Genomic DNA, 25,084 nt, shown 5'->3' with positions numbered 1-25,084 from the left:
TTACACACTATGTGAAGAATTGTGCATTCACCTGAATCTACCTCACAGACTTATTGAAATGATGGGGAGGTGGGTTTTTTTGGAGGGGGGGTTGTTTTGTTTTGTTTTTAATTATCTACAGCACTAGCTTGGGATTCATGGAGGAAAGTGCTAGAACTTAGACCATATATACATATAGCCCCAGACTCCTGTCTATCTGGAGGCTGGGTAAATATGGATCATGTTTGGTACCCTGTTTCCCAGAAATGGAAAGAAGCAAGACAACATTCAAGTATTCAGTGTCATTTAGACTAAAGGGGTACAGCATAAGAGAAAGCAAACTCAAAACGAAGCAGTTGGAGCAACAGAATAATGTATATGCCCAGAGAAGGCTGGTTAACAATCTAGTCCTATGTAAAGATTGGGGAAAGGTGTTGCTGGCTAAGGGGTGATAAAAGGGAGAATAAAAAAGATCCTTTGCCTTTCTGGCAAGAAGTGGGTATGTGTTACTTGGTCTGAGATTCCTTGAAGAGCCTAAAGCAGAGATGATCTTTGAAGAAGGTTTTTGTTGTTGTTGTTCAGTCGCACAGTCGAGTCTGACTCTTTGTGACCCCATGGACAAAGTCACGCCAGGCCCTCCTGTCTTCCACCATCCTCCAAAGTCTGATCAACTTTGTGTTTGTTACATCAGTAATGCTGTCCAGCCATCTCATAGCCGTCCCCTCCTTCTTTTGCCTTCTGTCTTTCCCAGCATCAGGGTCTTCTCCAGTGAGTGCTCCCTTCTCATTTGGTGGCCAAAGTATTTGAGCTTCAGCTTCAGCATCTGACCTTCCAGGGAACAGACAGGGATGATTTCCCTTAGGACTGACTGATTTGATCTTCTTGCAGTCCAAGGGACTCTCAAGATTCTTCTCCAGCACCATAGCTCAAAAGCATCTAGTCTTCTACACTCGGCCTTCCTTATGGTCCAGCTCTCACAGCCATACATTACTACTGGGAATACCATCACTTTGACTACACAAACTTTTGTTGGCAGGGTGATGTCTCTACTTTTTATTATACTGCCCAGGTTTGCCATAGCTGTCCTCCCAAGGAGCAAATGTCTTTTAATTTCATGGCTACAGTCACCATCTGCGGTGATCTTGGATCCCAGAAATGTGAAGTCTGTCACTACTTCCATGTCTTCCCCTTCTATTTGCCACGGTGTGATGGGGCCTAGCATGTCCTTTTTCTGCATTCAAATTGCTGGGCCAGAGAGCCCTTTATATATTATTGGTTCTCTGGACTGTTGGGGTTTGAATTTGGGGCTAGAAAAATCCAGTTTTTAGTACAGTTATCAGAGGCTGCTGATGGACTGGCTGGGTGCGGTGGGGAATTTGAGTGAAAACAAAGAATTAGCTTGGGTTGGGATGGGCTTATTGTCCTACTTCTTTGGGTGACTCAGGATACCTGTTTTCATTTTAGTTGAGATTGATCAGTTTAAACCTTTGGGAGGGGAGAGCAGCATTCAGGGGGGGGGGGAGTTGAAGTAATTACCAGGCATTCAAGAGAGGCTGTTGACAATGGTGGCTCCAGGGCTTGGTTCACCTCTCATTTCTATGTAAGGTATGCCTAATCTTATCTCTTTAATGAGGGATGACCCTATTGACCCTTGGCTGCAGGACTGCACAGGTGCCCCCCCTTGGTTGCTCACCCCCATGGGAAACACCTTCTATGCAACAAATATGTTTTAAAAATAAAGACCTTCCCAAGAATTATATTACCACCCAGTAAATATATCTACAAATAAGCAGCTGGGAGGATGAAGCCCTAAAACACAATCTGCCAGCTGCCATACAAATAGGAAATATATACTATATATACTCTACATAGTTAAAAGGCACGCTGGTGCACAAATTATAATTCAGTGAAAGCAAAGGTAATGCAATATGCTTTGATTTTGTTGTTCAGTCGCACAGTTGAGTCGGACTCTTTGCGATCTCATGGACAAAGTCACACCAGGCCCTCTTGTTTTCTACCATCCTCCAAAGTCTGCTCAAATTCATGTTTGTTACATCAGTAACGCTGTCCAGCCATCTCATCTTTTGCCATCGCCTTCTTCTTTTGCCTTCTGTCGTTCCCAGCATCAGGATCTTCTCCAGTGAGTGCTCCCTTCTCATTTGGTGGCCAAAGTATTTGAGCTTCAGCTTCAGCATCTGGCCTTCCAGGGAACAGTCAGGGATGATTTCCCTTAGGACTGACTGATTTGATCTTCTTGCAGTCTAAGGGACTCTCAAGATTCTTCTCCAGCACCACATCTCAAAAGCATCTAGTCTTCTGCGCTCGACCTTCCTTATGGTCCAGCTCTCACAGCCATACATTACTACTGGGAATACCATTTTTTGATTAGCACCAACTAATCTATTGTAGCTGAAATTCAGATGCCAGATTAGAATAAGAACATAAAATAAGCTATGTTGGATCAGGCCAATGGCCTATCCAGTCCAACACTCTGTGTCACACAATGACCAAAAACCAAGTGCCCCCTGGAGATCCATCAGTGGGGCTAGAACTCCATTTTTGCCCCCCCCCACACGAGCACCAAGAATACAGAGCATCATTGCCCCATAGCGTTCCATCTATGCCTTACAACTAATAGCCACTGATGGACATCTGCTCCATATGTTTATCCAATTCCGTCTTGAAGCTGATGCTTGTAGCTGCACCACCTCCTACATGTGAATGAATGAACTTTTTATTACGGTCATAGACCAATATAAAAATTATAACACATCATGTAAAACCCCTCCTAAAATACATAAAATACAATAAAATACTTAAAACTTTTCCGCACCTATACAGGTCGGGGATAACTAAAATATAATTTAACCAATTTTAAAATCCAGAATCAGTTCAAATTAATATAAAATCCTTTAAATCTGAATATATAAAATCATTTATAACCTAAAATTCAAACAGATCATACAAAACCTACCATTTCTTGTTTCTTAGTATGGAACTTCACCAGGTAATGGCAGAATTTAGCTATCTGTCTAGAGATAGATGGACTTGCATCCACCAAAAGTTTCTCCAAACACGCCCCATCGGCATCTGCTATTGGTTTGACTACAAACAGGGAAACAAACCTGTCCCTATATGCTTGGTGGAATGGGCATCGAAAAAACATATGAATCATCGACTCCACCTCTCCCATAGCACAAGAACAGCGTCGATCTTCATACAGAACTTTTCTATATTTCCCTTCTAACACTTTTGAGGGCATGGCCTCCTACATGTTGATTACTCATTGAGTGAAGTACATCCTTTTATCAGTTCTAAGCCTACTACTCATTAACTTGAGTGCCCATGAGTTCTTTAATTTGGATAAAAGGAGAAAAGTACTTCTTTCTCTACCTTCTCTATCCCATGCATAATATTATCATTGTTTCTTCAAGCTAAAGAGCCCTAACTGATTTAATCTTTCTTCGTAGAGAAGGTATTCCATCTCTTTAACCGTTTTAGTTGCCCTTTTCTGCAACTTTTCCAATGCTATAATATCTTTTTAGAGGTGTGGTGACCAAAACTGTACACAGCATTTTAAATAAGTCGCACCGCAGATCTATACTGGGGTATTATGATACGTTATGATTTGTTTTCAGTCCCCTTTCAAATATTCCCAGCATAGCATTTGCCTTTTTTATTGCAGTTGTACACTGAGTCGACATCTTCAGTGTGTTATCTACAATGACTCCAAGATCTCTTTCCTGGTCAGTTACCGCCAGTTCAGACTTCATCAGCATATATAGTTACATTTTTTGGTTCTAATGTACATTACTTTCCCCCTGAAATTTGTCCCTCCTGAAATCGGTGGTTCTGGAGTAGGCAAGTGTAACCCTGACTCCACTAGAGGGAGCTACAGAGAAGGGCTTTTCCCTATAAGGAAAAAAAAGCACAATTTCCCTTTTAGACTAGAAGGGCCTGAGGTTACAAGAAGGAGCACTCCCACCACAGAAGCACTCCTTGCTGTGAATATTTATATTTTGTTCTAGGGACACCATAGGCTCTTGTGGAGAACAGAGAGGGCATCTGAGGGAAGAGGCACAGCTTGACGTGGAGCATCTTCCTCAAGAAAGACTGGTTGAACAAAAGACTAGAAAGACTGAGACCCCAAGTCTCTCAAAGAAAATCAACATGCCTGAATTGTTATGATTTTTGTACATAATTAATCACTGTTTCAGTACAATGTTCTTCTGAACGTGGTTTTGTTGCTTTCCTCAAAACTGCAAGTATCACAAGGTGGCATCACACTGTCATAGATGTGAACTTTCCCTCAGTTCTTTAATATATATATATATATATATATTTGGCACTGTTTTCATAAATCCCATAGGTTACAGAAACATTTTGGTGCCCAAACAGGGACAGTGCTACCTTGTGATCATAGCAGTCATATATTATTATTCTTAAGCAACTTGTAGTATTATCTCAACTAAAATGGAACTGTGTAAGATGTACAATTTAGATCGAGAACGCTCTGTCAGGTTGAGTGAAGTATTGCCAACAGTATCTGATGCAGATTTGGAATGTTCCTTAAGCAACTATGGTACTGTCAGTAAATATAAAAGAATGCCTGGTGCCAAAGGAGGAATGGTATTGTGCGAGTGTGAAGAGAAATTTTCTGTCCAGTTATTGGCAAGAGCCTGTAATACTTGTAAATTAGAAAATCAATGAGTAGTAACACCACTAAAGCATAGTACTCCACAAAAGAAAACCAAGTGTATAAGCAAACTGTCCAAGTCAGGGGAGACAGGAGAAGGGGCATCTGATTCTGAAGCACTTGGTAGCGATTCTGTTGTGGGAAAACCTATTAACAAAGAGTTCTCTGTCATTTCACCCACTGTAGCTGTAGCAGTACCTGAAGGGGTACATAGGATGGTTGTGGAGCATGTTATAAAACCATTAGCAACAGAAGGAAGTAGTTATAACCACGCTTCCTATAGATTAAGATGTTTTTTCTGGGAAGATGCCAAAACCTGTAGGAGAATTAGATTTTGATACATGGAAATGACAAATCCAGATTCTGAGATATCTGCCACTGGGAAGAAGCGCAAATTGTGAGAGAGCCTATTGCCTCCTGCTCTGAATGTAGCTCTATATGCAGGAAGTGGTGCCACAGTGCAGAACTAGAGAATGCTGTTGGAAGTACTGCAACTGCAGATGATTTATATACACAGTTCTTGGAGACTGTGCAAAAGAACACAGAAAAGCCCTTCTCTGTAGCTCCCTCTAGTGGAGTCAGGGTTGCACAAGCACCTCCCATCTTCCACAGTGAAGACAGAAGCAAAAATACATTCAGCGTCTCTGCCATTTTCCTATCATCCTATAATAATCCTTTTACCCCTTGGTCATCCTGTTTAGCTGGTTTTCTGCTTCTAATGTAGCTGGAAAATATTCCCTGGTCTCCTTTCAACACATTCTTCCTTTAATTGGCTTAATAAAAAGCTGATCTCTGCTTGTACTTGGGAGGACAGGAACATTAAAACAAGATCCCAGTCTGACAGCAGCAACTCACCCTTTTCTGAAACCTATTAACATTAGGCAATAGGCTAATAAGCTTACCTTTCTGCTTCTCATTATGTGAAGCAGGAGAAAGGAGAGAATGGCTAGTATACACTGTACTGGCAAACTCCCTCGTCTTCATATGCTGGTGAGCGTCCTGTAGATTCATTCTCTGTGGGATCCTCCATAGGATAGAACTCTAGGGCATCAGTCCATGCCCATTGCATTGAGGGGAAAAAATGGACATTTAGGATCTTATGGCCTTGCTGGAAAAAAAGTCAAGAGGTTGCAGTTGCCTCAAGGGGCTCTGCTGTGAAGCAGACTGCAAACCTGCCATGTAGGATGGCTCCATGATTGGGGGGAAGGATCCCTCCAAGTATGGGGGCGGCTACCTCAGTGTTCCCAAGGGACTGGGGGCTTCGTCACTGCGGGGTAATAAGCTTGAGTATCTCCCACATTTAAGGAACCTGCACCCTCCATTCCCCATTGAGTGGCAGATAATCTCTCATTTTGAAAGCATCTTAGATTTTGTTGTCATCTTCATAAGACATCTGTGCAATCTTAAGTAACATTTGCAGGTAATTTGACAGGTCTTAAAATATTCTAGTTAAAGCAGTATAACACATTCCCTAAGTGATAAAGAAGATGCCTTTATTATGGAAACAAAGGAAGGAAATGGTCACACTTGTGGCGATGTTTTGGAAACACCTTGTGGTTAGAAAAAGGCACTGCCTACTACTGGAAGAGGATGAGAAAGAGATCAATTGATATTGCCTGCAGCAGGAATGTAAGAATGGAAAATATCCTTATTCCCTAAACTAGATGAAATAATATATAAAAGTTAATAGATTCCAAGCTTCCACAAGGGACTTGTCTTTTATTTGTAACATTTCTAAAACATGTTTTATTTTAAGAACAGTATAAATAAATGGTATGAATTTTCTTTAGCACGGATAAATAGAAAGTACTAAAATGTAGAGATGGGCACGAACTGGCTCATGAGCTAAAATTCAGCATGAATGTGGGCTGGTTTGGAACCCATTTCGGGGGAAGGTGTCTTCTCCAAACATTTACCAGACCTTTGTCAAGCTCAGCTGTTCAGGCCATTTAAACATAACAGCTGAGTAGCACAGGTCCACAGCTGACCTGTTAGGCTGACATTTCAGGCACACCCAGCCCACTGTTAGGTTTAAATGCCTGACAGCCATTTTAACCTAACAGCAGGGTGTGTGTCAGTTATTAGATTTAAATGGCTGCAAGCCATTAAACCTGTCAGTTTTACCTTTCCCAGGTGATCCCCCCCCTTTTCTCCTGGCTATGGATTGCTGAAGCCAGGGGAAAGGGGGAAGTGAACTTGTCAGTTCAGGGCCTTTTGGTTTGGTTCGGGAACTGCCCCAAATCCCTAACTAAACTGGATTTTTTTGGATTTGTCCCCATCCCTAATAAAATGTTCTTGTGTTGACCAAGATACTTGAGAAGTTGCTCACTTCTACATCATCACCCTCTGCCCCTCTGGGGCAGTTCCCGACTTTACTAAAACATTCTACTATATCATTTAAGAACATAAGAGAAGCCATGTTGGATCAGGTCAATGGCCCATTGAGTCCAACACTGTGTCACAGGTGGCCAAAATTTTTATATATATATATATATACACACACACACATACACACACACACACATACACACACTGTGGCTAATAGCCACTGATGGACCTCTGCTCCATATTTTTATCTAACCCCCTCTTGAAGCTGGCTATGCTTGTAGCAACCACCACCTCCTGTGGCAGTGAATTCCACATGTTAATCACCCTTCGGGTGAAGAAGTACTTCCTTTTATCCATTTTAACCTGACTGCTCAGCAATTTCATTGAATGCCCACAAGTTCTTGTATTGTGAGAAAGGGAGAAAAGTACTTCTTTCTCTACTTTCTCCATCCCATGCATTATCTTGTAAACCTCTATCATGTCACCCCGCAGTCGACGTTTCTCCAAGCTAAAGAGCCCCAAGCGTTTCAACCTTTCTTCATAGGGAAAGTGTTCCAACCCTTTAATCATTCTAGTTGCTTTTTTCTGCACTTTTTCCAATGCTATAATATTCTTTTTGAGGTGCGGTGACCAGAATTTGCCAGCATCCCACTCCACCAACAAAGTCTTCCTAAAGCCTGGACTGTTAATTTGTCAAACACAGGGCAGAAGGTTCTCTCTATGAGCAGGGTTGATAGTTACCTAGCAACATCAACCCAGCCATCTCCTCCCTTCAGGCCAGCAAAATGGCTACATGGGCTCTACTGAGACGCAGTTCCTGTGCCAGGACATTATCCTACTTGGCTGCTAAAAAGGTATGATGGATGTATTGACAGTGGTTGCCCAGGAAACAAGGACAGCTTAGCTGATGAAATGGAATGTCTGTAGAGCAGCAAAGCCAAAGGGACAAAAGTTCACACACAGGTCAAGTTTATTTCCAGAATCTTTCCACAGAACATAAGTTATTCCACTCTTTCAGGAAAAAAAAAAAAAGCAAAACTAGTCCGTTTTTTTTCTTGACTGCTTTGTGTTTGTAGTCCCAAGATCAACGTGCATGAGATCTATAGCTTTCCATCAATAAGGAAAGTGACATAGTTTGTGGGCCATTCAGGAATTCAAAAGCTACAGGGATGGAAGACCCTGCCTGTCCTCTCATAGCTTCAAGTCCTGGCTGCAGAGTTCTCAGAAACTGGCTGTCTCAGCCGCCTTCAAAGAAGAGGGACACCTCTCAGTTTACGGATTACATTTGCCAGCCGCTTGGCGAGTCCTCCCCTGCTGGGTTCTTCCACATGGAATGTTCTGGTGAGGAGGTTATAAAAAGAACCATAGCACACAGCCACCACGGTACAGGTCAGACAGATGACGTTATAGGGCATGCTGAAGTCTGGGGTTGGCAGGTTCACCAGCAGCGGTTCTGTGTAGAGGCGTACAAAGTAACTGGAGCCATCAAAGGAAGGAAACCTGGGGAGGGAGGAGGGGGAAAAGAAGGTTGGGCTCGTTTCAGGGCACATTTCAGACATTCTGCTAATTGTGTGGCACATTTCCCTTATGAGAGACTGGAAGGGAGTTGAAGGTCAGATTAGAAGCACAAACTCCATGTTCTACTTGCAAAATGTTGATGTTGCAGGTACTTTTGCAATCCCCTCCCCTCTCACACATGCAGAAGTGGCAGAGTCTTGGAACAGGAGTACAACATGTCAGCAACTGAACCAGTCCTATGTTATCTGCAATCCCATGCAATATCTTGAATCTGACCCATAACCTGGGTTCCCGAGAGTCTTACCTTTCATTTTTTCCTGCCAGTAACCACGGACAATAGTTTAAAAACTTACAGCCCTTGTCCAAAGGACACAAAAATCAGGAAATGCAGCCTCGCCATAGCCTAAAGTAGCATGACAGACCTGAACAGTGGGAAGTGCTTCTGGTTAAAAGTGACCAAGGCTACATGATACAGTGCTTATAAAATAATACAGGCTGGGCTGGATGTCAAGGATAGCTGAACTGATGCTTGCTGACCAGTCCACTTTCCCAGCTCCCATGAAGCAAATGGTTTATTGTGAGTCCCAGGAGGAAAAGCTGATGGAGAGTAAGGATGAAGTGAAGATCTGTATGACACTGCTTTCTAGTCCTCTAGCCACTAAAAGAGAACACAAGGTGGCCGGGGTGGCAGCTAGACAGCACACCAGCACTGCCCACAGCATGCACTGGCAAAGTTCTATTAACACTGTTCAGTAATACTCCAGTTGATCAGTATCTGCAGCCTAGTGCAGACACCATCTACCTACACAACCCTGTCTCCTAACCATTACTAGGAGTCTGAAGGTGTGCCACAGACTGACACACTACCTGCCTCTCTCTTATGGCAATCCTCCCCCTTTCCTTCTCAGAGCAAACCACAGTGCAGTGGAATGCCAGCACTGATGGTAGCCATTAACCATGACTTCTGTTTACCCAAGGACTGTGAACTAGCTGCTAAGACTGGGTACAAACTCCAGTTTAAAGCCAGTCACAGTGGGGCAGAGGAGAAAATGCATGTCTGGGGGAGAGCAGATAGAAATGCATGAGCACAATATGTGTACCTAATCTAACTGCAGGAAATTAGGAACTTTCTGAATAGGACCCCAATGGAGACTCAAAGTGACTTATCACATCATTCTCTCCCTTCCATTTTATCCTCGCAACAACCCTGTGAGGTAGCTTAGACGGAGAGCCCAAGGTCACCCAGAGAGCTTCCAGGGTAAAGCATGAAATTTGACCCCCAAGGTCCTAGTCTGACACTCTGGCCACACCAGTGCTCAGAGCTGCATCCACACTGGGCCTTTATAGTGAAACCCCCTCCCCATCCTTGTAAACCTACTGATAAGTCAAATGGAAATGTTTCAAGTATTGACAGCCACGCAAAGAACCATTCAGGAGACTTGGCCTATAATGCCACCTTAAGCAGTTAAGCCGACATTATCTCTTCTCAAGCTCTGTAAACAGGGTTACAGCTCTGTATGGATTACATATTCTAGGTATATCCACCAGCAGTTCTTACCCACAGGAAGCCATTTCATGATAAATTATGCAAAGGATCTCCTTGCTCCAGGAATAACAGAAAACAACTGCAGAGCTAGCAAACACTAACTCCACGTCCACCCTCCCTTCTCTCCATTGGGACCAGACATCCCGATGCACTCACAGCGAAGCAAAGAGTGGGCTCCGCTCTTCGTCTTCCTCCTCCGTGGCAATAATGCTTGGCACCAGGGCACTCAGGACCGATGGACTGCAGGCAGAAAAACAAAGCAGGGGAGTTACATAAGTTTCAGCCCATTAGGAAAACAATTGAGAGAACATTGATGCCCAGGCAGATGAATGCCGAGGCTGACTCATCCAAGACTTGCTTCAGCCTCACCTCACGTAAAAGCCGTGGTTGGGATCAGGAGTGTATTCTGTCCACTTCAGCAAGGCCCTCTCAAACTGGATGGTGATCTTCGTGACAGAGTTTGCTGGCAGCTGAATCAGCATCTCGAGGAGATGAGGGCGTCGGCGATCCTGAGCGGGCTGGTAGTGGATATAACCTTGTGCCAAAAAGACGTGTGATCATCAGACAATCCTTTGCCAACCTCCTTACTTGATGGCTGCATAAAAGCCTTTCTTTGGACCTGATGATTCACACACACGCATGCAGCCACCTCTGTAGCAACTTTGGAGAGGAGAAAGGTCATGGACCACAATGCATTTCTCCAACAGCCTCCAGTGTCCCTGTTCAAGACACTGTTCCTCTTTAAGGCTCTTGTGAAAAAAGGATGAGTACAGAAAACGATCTGCAGAGGTATTAAAGCTGCCACCTGTACGCATGCTCCTTTGATACTAAGTGCCATTGAATCAAATGGGATACCCCTCCACACACACTTAGTAAGCATGCAGAAAACAGACATTTTAAGATTAACTAAAGGACAAACAACGCCATCCTAAGCAGAGTAATGCCCTTCTAAATCCACTGACTTCAGCTCTGCTTATGCTATTACTCTCAGGGCTGGGCCTTGTCTCATATCTCACTAAGCAGCCCTGAGCTTGTCAGTCTCATTCTGTTTCAATCCATATTCTTTAACACAGGAAACAACAGCAAGCAATTCCAGAGAGGGGAAGCTGAGGGAACTAATTATTTGTTAACTTCAATCATTTCTCTCTTGCGTTCCCTTACAGAAAGGCATCAGGGAGTCAACAATCCCACAGATTTATTTGTTTAAATGCCAAACCCACAAACCCATAAAACCACAATGTAGAATTCAGGATCAGCTAGCCAGCAGCTATTAATAAATAAAATCAATGTACGAAAGCACCTGAGACACAGCAATCAGAATCAAAGAAGGCAGGAACAACAAAGGCAGCAGTTAAAGGCAGCATAATCAATCCCCGAAGCCTTCAGGAATTTGACCTAGCTATACATTTTTACCCTGCTTTTCTTCAAAAAGAACTCAGGAATGGCATGCATGCTTGTCTCCCTCTGCTGCCATTCAAATTTATCTGAAGGAGGACCAGAAGATGATGTTGGATTTATACCCCGCCCTTCTCTCAGAGCAGCTTACAGTTTCCTTTACCTTCCTCCCCCACAACAGACGCCCTGTGAGGTGGGTGGGGCAGAGAGAGCTCTCCCAAAAGTTGCCCTTTCAAGGACAACTCTGCAAGAGCTATGGCTGACCCAAGACCATTCCAGCAGCTGCAAGTGGAGGAGTAAGGAATCAAACCCAGTTCTCCCAGATAAGAGTCCACACACTTAACCACTACACCAAACTGTAGCTGTAAGAGCTTGAAAGGGCAGCTGCTGTAAGAGCTCTCTTAGCCCCACCCACCTCGTAGGGTGTCTGTTGTGGTGGAGGAAAATAAAGGAGACTGAAAGCCACTCTGAGATTCAAAGTGAAGGGTGGCATATATATCATCATCATCGACTCTGACGATACAACCATGAACACTAGGTTGTACTTACAGCATTGTTATGAGTTAGTTCTGGGCACACATACTGTACAAAACCTTCCACCATTCTATTACCTTGCATTCAGATTAATGATAAACTGTGTCATGGAGAAAAAAAATACAGTGCCATTGCAAATGTTTCGTGATATTTTGCATTTTGGGTTGCAAGGGGCTCATCCTTACTTGGTTTGTTTTCCTTTCCTTTTGTGATAATGGTCAGCGTATGTATGTAGAGTCGCAGGTACCAGGGAACCGTCTCCAGCAACAGCACAGGGAAAGCCCGGTATGGGTGTGTGTTACAGACAATAGTGCTGATCTCTCCGGTCTGAAGGCCATAGCCGCTCACATAGCGCTGAGCGTGGAGCACAGGTGCTGCCAGATCCACTGCAGGAAGGAAACACAGGAGTTAGGGAACAAGCTTCATCTTCAGGTCTAGATGCAAAAATGTTGCTTCCCATCTGTTATAGCACATGACACAGAACTACCGGGTGGGAGCCAATAAAACCTCTCTAGTAGAATGAAGGATGAAACTCCAGATCCTATTCTGCAGGAAAAGTAAGGTCCTTCAACTTTCCCAACTGTACTGGAACCTTCCATTCTGCATTCTGAGCTGACAATAAGCGTGCAGAACAATGTTTTTAACAGAATAGAATCACAGATTTGAAAAGCACCATCTAATCCAACCCCCTGCTAAAAGCAGGATCAGCCTAGAGCATCCCTGACAAGTGTTTGTCCAGCTGCTGCTTGAAGACTGCCAGGAGGGGGAGCTCACCACCTCCCTCAACAGCAGATTCCACTGCTGAACAGCTCTTCCTGTAAGTTTTTCCTAATATCCAGATGGTACTTTCCCACCCTTAATTTAAACCCATTCTTGCAAGTCCTCTCCTCTGCTGCTAACAGAAACAGCCCCCTGCCCTCCTCTAATTGACAACTCTTCAAATACTTCAATAGATTTAGATATTGAATTTAGATATTGGATTTATATCCCGCCCTCCACTCCAAAGAGTCTCAGAGCGGCTCACAATCTCCTTTACCTTCCTCCCCCACAACAGACACCCTGTGAGGTGGGTGGGGCCGGAGAGGGCTCTCCCAGCAGCTGCCCTTTCAAGGACAACCTCTGCCAGAGCTACGGCTAACCCAAGGCCATTCCAGCAGGTATAAGTGGAGGAGTGGGGCAACAAACCCGGTTCTCCCAGATAAGAGTCCACATACTTAACCACTACACCAAACTGGCTCTCCAATAGAGCAATCATGTCCCCTCTCAACCTCCTCTTCTCCAGACTGAACATTCCCAAGTCCCTCAGCCTTTCCTCATACGGCTTGGTCTCCAGGCCCGATTGTCCTTGTCGCTCTCCTCTGCACCCGCTCTGTTCTGTCCACATCCTTTCTGAAGTGAGGCATTCCAGCCAGTGCCTTCCATTTGAGAGGACAGTTGCAGCAACTCAGAATCCCTGAAAGGCTTACGTTGCCTGTTTAATGCAGTTTCCCCTGAGATCCTTGGTCTTTGGCTGATAATCAAACCAAATTTAACACTCTGAATGAACCACCATGCGGGTAATATGAGCTCTGAGCAGGAACGATGCTTTCAGATACAGGTCCCACAGACAAAAAAAAGCCGTTAAGTACTATGCCAAGGGACTGAAGAGGATGTCCACAGTAAAGGGAGGAAAGCCACGAATTACTCACAGCTGTCCTGTGGCCGCTTCCATCTCAGCAGCACATTGAGGCTGCGAGATGCATTAAAGAGTCCTGGGTCCAGGAGATCGTAGACGGCATAGGTTCTTCTGTTTCCTAGGACAAATGCTTCATGTACAGACTGAGGAGCTGGGGAAACCTCTAGTAACTCGCTCTCCTGAAAATGCAGAGGCGTCACATTCACCAGCCATCAGAAAAACAGTCAACTTTCTTATGCCATTCATGCTAGGTTCACAAACAACTAGTTTTAACAGCTTGTCCTTTCATACAGCTATGTTTTATTGAGGAAAGGTGCACACCTGCCTAGTGACTGACTCAAGGTGGCTCAAACAATGTTGTAAATTATTTAAAAAAACTACAGAAGAATGATCAATGTTACAACAAGACATTCTGTAATCTGAAATGACATACACAAAACAGTCCTCGGAAGATTAAAAATGAAACCTTTCGGTTAGAAGCCTGGCTGAACAGAAATATTTTGGCCTGAAACTTAAAGGGCAATAGGATAAGTGCCAGGTGAGCTTCAAGGAGGAGAACATTCTAAAGGCCACCACCGTTGTTGCCGCCCCACCTCACCTCTGCAAGGGGTGTGGAGAATAAAAGTTAAGGAGATCTTAACTGGTCAGCTGGGGAGTGAAGGAGGAGGCAGTCTAGGCCATTCAGGGCCTTCACGGTAAGAATCATCACTCTGAATTGTGCCTGAAAACAACTAGGCATCCAGTGCAGATTCTTCAGCACAGGGAGTGGTATAATTCCTATATTCATTTCCCAATTATCACTGCATTTTGTGCCAACTAAAGTTTCCAAATAGTTTTCAAGGGCAGCCCACATAAACTGTACTGTAACAACAAAACTGGGATTAGATCAGAGCATGGAACACTACAGACAGGTCATGCTTTTCAGAAATGGCTGTAGCTGGTATCTCAGCTGAAATTGGGGGGTGGGGGGAAAGGCATTACATGCCGTGGAGGAAACCTGAGCAGCCTCCACCTACAAACTGATTCCTTCAAGGGGTCAACACTATGCCGGGCAGGGTGACTCTTCAACTCTTGAGTGACTTTGTCATGGCCAAAGAGTGCATCAGTGTTGTTTGGACTGCACTTCAGCTTACCAGCATTCACTGATTGCAATACCTTCTCAGGCATTTGTTCAGATGTCTACAGCGTCACCTGACTCAGCTGTTAGGGAGAAATGGAGCTGGGCATCATTCATAGATTGCTAGACATTCTGTTCAGTATCTTTACCACCCAACTTGGAAGGTAAAAGTGCTCTTAAGTTGCAGGAAACTTATGATGACCCCCCATAGGGTCTTCAAGGCAAGAAACATTCAGAGGTGGTTTGCCGTTGCCAGCCTCTGCATATGAACCCTGGACTTCCTCGGTGATCTCCCATCCAAGTACAAATCAGGGCCAACTCTGTTAGCTTCTGATATCTGATTAGATTGAGCTAGCCTGGATGATCCAGATGAGGCCTCTAGTAACATACATTTAGCTAAATTACTTCTGTACCTTCCACTGTAAATCCACACAGAGCTGAGATCAAAGACATTTCATGATATGGATATACCATGGACTAGATAATCTACAGAATTTGTGTCTAGATATTTTTCTAACAGCATACTACTCTACCACTATCAGAAAAGAGTTGAATGGAATATGTTTACCTGGCCTTTGCTTGAAATATCAACATAGACCTTGCTTTGAGATGCCAGGGGACATGCTTCAGTAAGAGTGCGAGAGAAAATCTTGAGAAGGGTCCAGTCTGGGGTGGAAGAGTGACACAAGAGGTCAGCAACACAATAAAGAGAGGTAAACTACATGAAAGACGCAATTCTGTGCAGCTCAGGCCTGAGTTACCTTTCTTCCCTTGGCTGGTGGCAAAGCTGTCAAAAACAACTGTGAGGGTCTGTCTGAGTTCCCATGAAGCACTCAGGCAAGCAGTATCCTGAGGAAGACCAGAAGGAAAAGAAAAAACAGTGATTTAAAGATTACTACAGAAACATAACGAACTGCCCTACTGGATCAGACCAAGTTCATGTTTCACTCGGTGGGCAACCAGTTGACATGGAAGGCCAACAAACAAGAAATTGCAATCAAGGCTTTCACTTGAGGTTTCCTCCTGGCACTAGTATTCAGAGGCTGAATATGCAGGCTCCCGTTAGTTTCCACAGCTAATGCCCACGCATGGACCTCTCCTCCATGAATAAGTCCATTCCCCTTTTAAAGCCATTGGTGCTTGTGGCCATCACTATGTCCATGGCAATGAATGAAACAGTTGAATTAATAATTAGAAAATTACATAAACCACCATATTAGAACACCAGCTTAGCAAACACAAAACAGATGTTCCTCTAAATTGCAGTGTTTACACACTCTGTTCTAATATTTAATTTATGGAACCTGTCTTAATAATCAAGCCACCACTGAAGTCAGTGAAGACAAGGTGAGGGACACAGACATGGAGTTGGATCCAACCAGCTTCTTTGGCTCTACCTTGCCCAATTCCCCTCCTTACTACAGTTCCTGTCCCTTGTGACTTTTTGTCCATGTATATTTTATGACTCCCAGCATTGCCTTTTGGGTGCTCAAAGGGAAACCTGGTTGGATCTACTTACAGTCTCGCACAACTCTGAAATGAGCACAGGGCTTTGACTCCCCCCCACCCCCACACTGCACTCCTCAAGATTGCTAGGTACAGCCAGAACACTTCGAGACATCTCATTCTTTTAGCTAGCACCAGAGCAAGGACAGAATAAAGAAAAACATTTATATTCATGGCAGCTATTCAGGTGCAGCCCTGACTAAACAGCGTCAGCCCTGGCTAGTATTTGGATGGGAGACCACCAAAAAATACCAGGATCATGATGCAGAGGCAGGCAATGGCAAACCACCACTGAACAGCTCTTGCCTTGGAAACCCTACAGCGGTCGCTATAAATCAGCTGCGACTTGACGGCACTTTCCACACCCTTTCAGATGCATCACTTATTCTGATCTATGAAGACACAACATCAAAGTCAGACTCACCCTGCAGATGGGACGGATGTGCACCGCTTGGGAATGATAGCTGCTGTGGAAGAGGCGCTCAGCCTTCAGCAACACAGCCAGGCCAGCCTGAGGTGAGGAAAGAGCAGACAGAGAAAAGTAAATGTGGCTGAAGAGCTACCTCAAAGAACTTCCCCAACCATGAGTGCTTTGAGAAAAACAAGGAAAGAGTTTTAAGTAAACCCTCTCCTTTGCAAATACATGCACTAACTGGGGAGAATATGAACATCCACAACATCAGTACCAAATGTCCGAACATGTCTGATCACATGGAATTGCCTCTTACTGAGCCAGATCCTTAGGCTATCAGGGTTGGTATTGCCCACTCTGACTGGCAGAAGCTCTCCACATGACCTACTAATGTTTAAACTTTCAATTCTGATTTGATTCTTTTGGGTGGAGAAGCCAAGGATCAAACTTGGGACCTTCTGCATGCAAACGAAATGCTCTGCCACTGAGCAATTATGGACCCTTCCCAACAGGACAAGGGAAACCAGGGTAATAGAATGTGGTGGTGGAGGCCCAAAGAGCAAAACATATAATGTTACAGTCTCCACTTGCTCTAGTGTTACAGGCTTCAAGTTCACCTTTGAACTGCAGGGCAACAGCTTCTTCCAGGGTGTGAGATTCTCAGTGCAGACAACTTCTCGAGGCAGAACAGCATATCGTAGGAAGTGATGATCTGTAACTGAATGAGGGAATGGAGAGGTCAAAAACCCTCAACCAAACAGATATGGGTGTGGAAGCACTCAATTGTGTGTTATGCTAATCCCTACATAAATGAAAGCAGAATCTACCAAGCTTGTAGAAAAGTCATGGGCAGCTCCCTTTATTCAGTGACATAAAAGCAAGAGAGTGCTGTCAGACTATCAAATACAGCCGAGAGTTAATAGCTATAGCGGCCCAGGTGGATTAGACCAAAGGTCCTAGACTAGCAATCTTATCCACAGTGTTCAACCAAATACACTAGTAGGCCCAAAAGCAGCCCTTGACCAACATCTGCCATAATTTCTAAAAGCTCCTTGAAGGAAGAAGTGAATAAAATGGAAAAGACAAACTTTTAAAAACATGATAGGCAGGGTAGAATAGGTGGGTAACCATGCCATCCTAAATTCAGTTACATCCTTCCAAGCCCATTTAATTAGACTGTAACTCTGCTTAAGACTACACTGTAATACACACAAAGGTATATAAAGCAGTTTGTCATAAAACTCACATTCAATAGGCACATAAACTGTAACCAACTTCCACCAGCCTAAATTATCATTTCTCCCCTGCAGCCAGCCCAAGTAATCTTTATCACACTCCCAAGAAGGATCTCTAAAAACTATCATCCCCAATAATAACTCCCCAAATACCAACCCTCCTGTCTTGTGCAGCATCACCTGCAAGTCACATGCACCTATCACCCTCTAAGTCTACTTGCTAGCCAAGCATCACATAAGGAATGAGCTCAAACAGCAACTAAATGCTACTCTTCTAGTGTGAAATAAGCCCGTCTACACCCACTCACCATTAGCCAATCCCAGAGGTTTGAAGGATGCTGTTGGAATGACTGTGTTAGTGGAATCAATGAAGTTCAGAGAAGCGCAGAATATCCCTGAGAGGATGTTACTGAGATCTTTCCATGCCTTGTCGACACTGGATGAAGGGAATATAAACATAATGTTCGAATACCTGGATCTCTGGAAGATGTAACCCAAACTGACTTGTTTTAAAACAAACACTGTTTTAAAACTGCATTGTCAGATTTTAAATAGAGTTTGAGGCTGAACACTCCTTTGAAAAACCATTTCATTTGTGAAAATTTGATATTAATAAACACTTGAAAATAAGTATGTATTGGAAAGTATGTCCTTCATTCCAGTGTCTATATTTTATAACATCATGGCTGATTAAAAGTTCACATTACTAAAAAGCAAGAATTTATACAATCACAGTTTAGAGATTATAAAGACCACCCAGCATCCAACAGCTGTTGCTGTCTGATGTTACAGTAGGTCTCCAAATGGTAGGGATACAATGGGCTTGATATAGGGGCTCTGAAATCATAAGGACATAAGAAGAGCCTTGCTGGATCAGACCATGTAGTCCAGCATCCTGTCTCACACAGTGTCCAACCAGTTCCTCTGGACAGCCAACAACAGGGCACAGAGGAGGAGACCTTCCCCTGATGCTGCCTCCTGACTGGGATTCAGAGGCTTAGTGCCTCTGAATGTGGAGATTCTCCTCAGTCACTGTCTAGTAGCCATTATCCTCCATGAATACATCTAATCCTCTTTTAAATCTGTTTATTCCTGTGGCCATCACTACATCCTCTGGCAGCAAATTCAACATTTTAAACACTCTCTGTGTAAAGTAGAATTTGCAGTCATCCTTGGATCATGCAGAGGATCCGAGAGATTATTAGAACTGCAGCTTTAAGATGGATAAAGCCACTTCTATAAACGAAAATGGTATCAATACTGCTTTCATGACATGGGTCTTTTGAATGCCACCTTGGCTATGCAGATTAACTGGATAGTCTTCAAGCCTTTCAATTAAAGAAGGCTTCATGAACCTTGCTACTTATGTATGTAATAAAACCAAGGGAAAATGACAAATTAGTCATAGTTCACAAAATAAGTAAACTCCTTACTGAGGAACAAACAGTTATTTTAGGAATAATGCATCAAGTTCAGTGCTAAAATCCGATCTTGAGATTTAATGTCAAGAATGCAGTGTAACTCACTGGGATATTCTAAGTATGTAATAGGTAGTTTATATAGAATTGCATCTGTCTGTAATGACACTCACAAGATTATTCACAAGGGTTACTTTAGATGCATTTTTAAAAAGAAATGTTAAGAACCCTCCTCTGCTTCCCCTTAATTTTTTTGTGAGGGGACTGATAAACCAACTACAAAGCATCATCTCTGGCACTTACTCAGCAACAGAGTCCTGAAACCAGACCCAGAGTTCGGCTCCAGCAGGAGCTTGTAGGTATGGCTGCCCCCAACTCTGTGTTCGCCAGAAGCCCTGAGTGAGGGAGAGATGCAACTCGCGCACTGAATACTTAGAGATGAGCTGTCCCAAAGCTTTAGGAAATAGCCTGTAGTGAGAAACTGGGAGAGAAAACAAAAGCATTAAGGCAAATCTAGAAGAAAAGACTCTTTTGCTTTTCAACTCCATACTGCAGCCCAATCCTAGGATTCAGCTAAAAGTGCATTCATAGGCATGCCCATATAAGTCAGTTGTTTTCCTATCCCTCCGCCTACCTGGGCACCAGCCTTTCCTTGAGTCTGCCCATTGTTGTTTGGTACTGGTTTCACAGGAAGCCCCGTGGCGCAGAGTGGTAAAGCTGCAGTACTGCAGTACTCTGCTCATGACCTGAGTTCGATCCCGGTGAAAGCTGGGTTCAGGTAGCTGGCTCAGGTTGACTCAGCCTTCCATCCTTCCGAGATCTGTCAAATGAACACCCAGCTTGCTGGGAGGGGGGAGTGCAGATGATTGGGGAAGGCAATGGAAAACCACCCTGTAAAAAGTCTGCTGTAAAAACGCTGCGAAAGCAATGTCACTCCAGAGTAAAAAACAACTGGTGCTTGCACAGGGGACTATTTTTTTTTTACTGGTTTCATATTCTATTTGTTTACTCACTTCCTGCCTCAGTGAGTCTTGCTTGTCTGCAGATACATTATCCATAAGACATAGCTTCATTTCCCATTCCAGGCCACTCCGTGAACCTTCCCACTACCAAGATACAGGAATCCGGTTCCCAAGAAAGCTCAGCAAACATTCATGGAGAGTATGCAAAACAATCATGCTGTGTCAAAAACTGGTTTTGGAGAGGCAGTTCGGTGTCATGGTTAGCATAACAGACTAAGACCTAAGAAACCTAGATTTGGATTTCTACTCTGCCATGGACGTTTGCTGTGTTCTCTTGGGTCAGTCAATCACACACACTCTCAGCCTAGCCTTCCTCACAGGGTTGCTGGGAGAGTAAAACGGAGAAAAGGAGAATGTTGTAAGCTGGTTTTGGCCTCCACTGGGGGAAAAAAGAAAAGGAAAGGTCCCCTGTGCAAGCACCAGTCGTTTCCAACTCTCGGGTGACGTTGCTTTCACAACGTTTTCACAGCAGATTTTTTACAGGGTGGTTTGTCATTGCCTTCCCCAGTCATCTGTGCTTTCCCCCCAGCAAGCTGGGTACTCATTTTACCGACCTCGGAAGGATGGAAGGCTGAGACAACCTCAAGCCGGCTACCTGGGGGAAAGGCAGGGTATAAATGATGCAAATAAACAAGCAAACATGCTTTAGAGAGTTGCCCACAAGAACAGCAAGGGTGCCTTGTGCACTTTTTGGTATCCTTGCAATCTGAGTGCGAGGGGGGGGGAGGGGGAGCACCTCTGCTCCATCCTAGTAAGTGCTACACTAGCAGTAGTTGCACCTTTTAATACCCTATGCATATTTAGTCAAGAGTAAACCTCACTATTTCTCATCTTTTGGGGTCTGTCCTTAAGAGGGCACAGGGCTGTAACATGAGTTTTGTTTTGAAGCTTAGCCTTGCAAAGGTCCACAGAAGGGGGGCAGATGCTGGTATATTGGCTAAGAAGCTAGCTAGACATCCCTACTAGAACATTTTCTGCTTACACTCACTCAGAATCGATGCATGGTATGCACCTAAACTCTGCGCTTGTATAGGGTCAGGCCTTCCAAATGCAAGGCAGAAATATGCACTGTTGCATGGAAGCTTCCCTCGCAGTGCTATACAGTGTAAGTTCATCTTCTTGCCTAGCCATCAATCCTTTCAAAAACTTGGCAGAAGAACATTTAAACTTGCCTTTCACATGTACAGTGGCACGTGTGGTGAAAAGAGACTGAAAAAAACTTTCAGTGGTGTCTGTAAACTTACTCTAAAACAATTCTACGTGCTTGTCTGGGATTAAGCTCCACTGGAACTCAGCAGGGTAACTGCATTACTGCCCCATCCATCCATATTTCTTAGGCATGTCCCACTCTGTTTAGCGGTCAACTCTCATAGGGTTGCAGTACTAGTCTGTAGCAGTAAAAATTGCAAGGAGCCTAGGAGCACCAAACAGGGCAATTCTAAGGACATTTATTCAGAACCCCAATGAACTAACACAGTTATCTGCCTGGAATTATTAATTAGCTGATGATAGATGATACTATCTATATAAATAGATGATACTATCTATATTGCTAATTAATAATTCCAGGCAGATAACTGTGTTAGTTTGTTACAGCAAAACTAAACAGGAACCTGCTAGCACTGAGTACTAGACATATCCCAGCACAAGGTGGTGGTTGCTGTTGTTTTGTGACAGAACAAAGTTTGAGTTCAGTGACACCCTGAAGACCAACAAAGTTTAATTCTGGCTATAAGCTTTTGTTTGTATGCATGCTTCTTTAGATACAATGAGCATACACGCGGAAGCTTATACCCAGAATTAAGCCTTGGGTCTTAAAGGAGCCAGTAGACTCAAATTTTGTCCTGTTGCTTCACACCAACACGACTGCCCACCTGAATCTAAGCTTTTTGTGAATCCTGTTTGATTTTGTTTACAAGCAAGTATGCAAGAGTTTAAAGTACCACGGGACCCCTTTGGGGTTTTGCCAACATAAAATGCAATTTTAAAGCACACTGACGTGTGTCAATCAACCAAATCCTCTGACCAGCATTCTACACAAGCAGCCTCCACCTTCCCAATGGCCGAGCATCCCCTCACCCTCTGCCCCAAGACCCGCCCTCCCCAGTGGCCACGCCCCTTACCGCCCTCCCGCTGCAAGTCTGAGTCCCAGCGCGTCCGGAACTGAAAAGTGGCGGCCAGGTCACCGGAAGGGAGGGGACTAAGCAATAATTCCTCTCTCAAGGAATCGCGGAAGGGCTCAGCCGCTGTCGCCGCAAGCGCCGGCACCAGGAGCAAAAGCCCCAGCAGTGCCTTGGCCCGCTCCATTTCCCTCGCCCCTTCCTAGGCTAAGCTTCACCGCGGTATGTTGTCTGTAGCCAATAGAAAATGCGAGACCATCCCTGTGTTCCCGCCTCTATTGCCCCGCCAACCAATAGCAAACTTCGGTCTGAGACGCAGGTGGTGTTCGTGGTTTTTCTGTGGACGCGGGCAATGCCTGATGGGAAAAATGGCTCTCCTTGTATTTTCTGCTCGTTATTTGCAACATGAGAATAACGTGCTGTTGGGGGAAGAAACTGCGTATGTTCCCACAAAGAGGGGGAATTATATGTATAAATTGCAATGTATTCTTGTTCCATTCGTATGGATAAAGTAGGGACAATCTTTGAAGTAGCGCTTAGGTAAGCAACAGGCTTTATCAACGTTTTTGTTACTGTTGTTGCTTTTGTCAGTTATGATTCAAATTGTAATTTACATTGTGGTTGATTCTTTCAAATTCAATTTGTTGTTATTTGATTAACAGCCTACTGGATTTTTTAAAAAAAGGAAAAGTGGAGATATTGGTATTGGAAGCGCAAGTGCCCTCCCCTGGCATTTGATTGATGTGAGTAGGCAAGGAGCTATGTGGTTTGAGGAGAATTGCAGATTTATACCCTGCCCTTCTCTCTGAATCAGAGACTCAGAGCGCTTTACAATTTCCTATATTTTCTCCCCCCACAACAGACACCCTGTGAGGTGGGTGGGGCTGAGAGGGCTCACATAGCAGCTGCCCTTTCAAGGACAACTCCTGCGATAGCTATTGCTAACCCAAGGCCATTCCAGCAGCTGCAAGTGGAGGAGTGGGGAATCAAACCTGGTTCTCCCAGAGTCCACGCACTTAACCACTACACCAAACTGATAACAGGCAGAATTTTTTTTTTTCTTTTAAAATAAGCCTTGTGGTAACATAATGACTTAAAGTTTTTACAGTGCTGTCCTAAGCATATATTTGTTTACTCTGAAATAAGTTCTGCAGAGTTCAGTAGGGCTTGCTTCACAGAAAATCCATTTTGGAGCTGGTCTGTTGCAGTACATAAGAACATAAAAGAAGTCATGTTGGAACAGGCCAATGGGCCATCTAGTCCAACACTCTGTCACACAGTGGCCAAAAAACCAGGTGCCATCAAGAGGTCCACCAGTGGGGCCAGGACACTAGAAGCCCTCCCACTGTTGCCCCCCCAGCACCATTACTTGCCCCAGAGAGTTGCATCTGTGCCCTTATGACTAATAAACACTGATGGACCTCTGTTTCATATGTTTAACCAGTTCCCTTTTGAAGCTGTTTATGCTTGTAGCTGCAGCCTGCCACCACCTCCTATGGCAGTAGAAACAAAGCAAAGACATGTTCATTGAAGCATAAGCATTTGTGGTCTCAAGTAAAGTGAGTAGGGCATGTGTGAACTATTGTGCCCCTTCTCCCATCACAGAGACCAGAGTGGAATGCATGATGTAAAGCCTTTCCCCTGGAGTAGCATGAGGATGGAATGTGACTGGGATACTTGGAATTTTAAGCGTTCTTGAACAACTTTGTTGTGATGCCTCCACATATCAAGTAAAATTATGATTCCATTTATTAACAGGTTTGTTTATGCAGCTCATAGACTTTTGGACAAGACAAAATGTTGTACAAAGTGTTAAATATAAAGTAGAAGAAGAACCTAAACCACCAATGTAAACAATTAAAAGTATCAAAAGCGATGGCAGAATAAAGTGATTAAAACAATCTTAAATGAGGGAAAAATGGAGTACTTGAAGATTAATTTCTCTGGGGCCAATCATAAGTATTATAGAGTCTCAGAGTTGCAGATATCTATATGGCAAAAAGAAAACTATATGGTTCTCTTTCCCCCTCACCATAGAGGCTTGCTTGGCTTCTGGGGGGTTCCAAGTTCAATCCCCACCATCTCTACAAACAGCTGTGTGACTTCTTAGAGTCTTGACCTCTGAAATGATAGTAGGTCACTCTGCACATTAGGTCCTCACTCCAAACATGCTGGGTCCAGGTGGACACCCTGTGTTAACAGTTGGTCTAATATTCACACAAGTAATGAGTTTTCAAGGCCTGCATGTGCGATATCTGATTCATATTGCCACAGTGGTGTATGTGAAGAAGCTTCAGCCTCATAACCCTGTGCTGTTTTCCCAAATCGCAGTGATGTATTCTAGGCTTGTGGGTTTTCCAAACAGGCTCTCCCCCACGGACTGTTTCAAGTCAGGAAAATCATGTGGAAGGGGAAGGCCTTTTCCCCCATGCACACTGGAGTCATCCAAGTTGTGTACAAAATAAGTGGGAGCCTGTAGTTCACGTGAGTAAGAATATTGGGGACGGAAGATTCATACAGAAATTATATTACTATCCATCCCTTCATCATAGTTCACCAGTTCTTGCATGCTACAGCAGAATA

The 25,084-nt window shown here is 44.0% G+C and overlaps 1 protein-coding gene across 1 annotated transcript; it reads right to left on the bottom strand.

The window, feature by feature from the left end:
• Window positions 1-7,955: 7,955 nt before the first annotated feature.
• On the bottom strand, window positions 7,956-22,811 carry PIGT (phosphatidylinositol glycan anchor biosynthesis class T). Its single transcript, XM_060230904.1, has 12 exons — window positions 22,505-22,811; window positions 19,663-19,840; window positions 18,250-18,377; window positions 17,324-17,424; window positions 16,719-16,805; window positions 15,550-15,637; window positions 15,357-15,454; window positions 13,685-13,850; window positions 12,182-12,382; window positions 10,437-10,602; window positions 10,224-10,307; window positions 7,956-8,503 (listed from the first exon to the last, which is right to left on the bottom strand). The coding sequence occupies exons 1-12, from the start codon at window positions 22,686-22,688 to the stop codon at window positions 8,251-8,253; spliced, it is 1,734 nt and encodes a 577-aa protein (XP_060086887.1). The 5' UTR covers window positions 22,689-22,811; the 3' UTR covers window positions 7,956-8,250.
• Window positions 22,812-25,084: the final 2,273 nt, after the last annotated feature.

This window comes from Heteronotia binoei, chromosome 2 (assembly GCF_032191835.1).
Source record: "Heteronotia binoei isolate CCM8104 ecotype False Entrance Well chromosome 2, APGP_CSIRO_Hbin_v1, whole genome shotgun sequence".
Classification (NCBI taxonomy): domain Eukaryota; kingdom Metazoa; phylum Chordata; class Lepidosauria; order Squamata; family Gekkonidae; genus Heteronotia; species Heteronotia binoei.
Note: the sequence above shows the minus strand (reverse complement) of the source record. Positions and strands in the feature narration are given on the sequence as shown.

Coding starts and splice junctions, on each gene's coding strand:
- PIGT (XM_060230904.1), bottom strand. CDS start 22,688: ATGGAGCGGGCCAAGGCACTGCTGGGGCTTTTGCTCCTGGTGCCGGCG. Junction 19,841..22,504: donor AGACTTGCAGCGGGAGGGCG/GTAAGGGGCGTG, acceptor TTTCTCTCCCAG/TTTCTCACTACAGGCTATTT. Junction 16,806..17,323: donor TGTTGCCCTGCAGTTCAAAG/GTGAACTTGAAG, acceptor TCCTCACCTCAG/GCTGGCCTGGCTGTGTTGCT.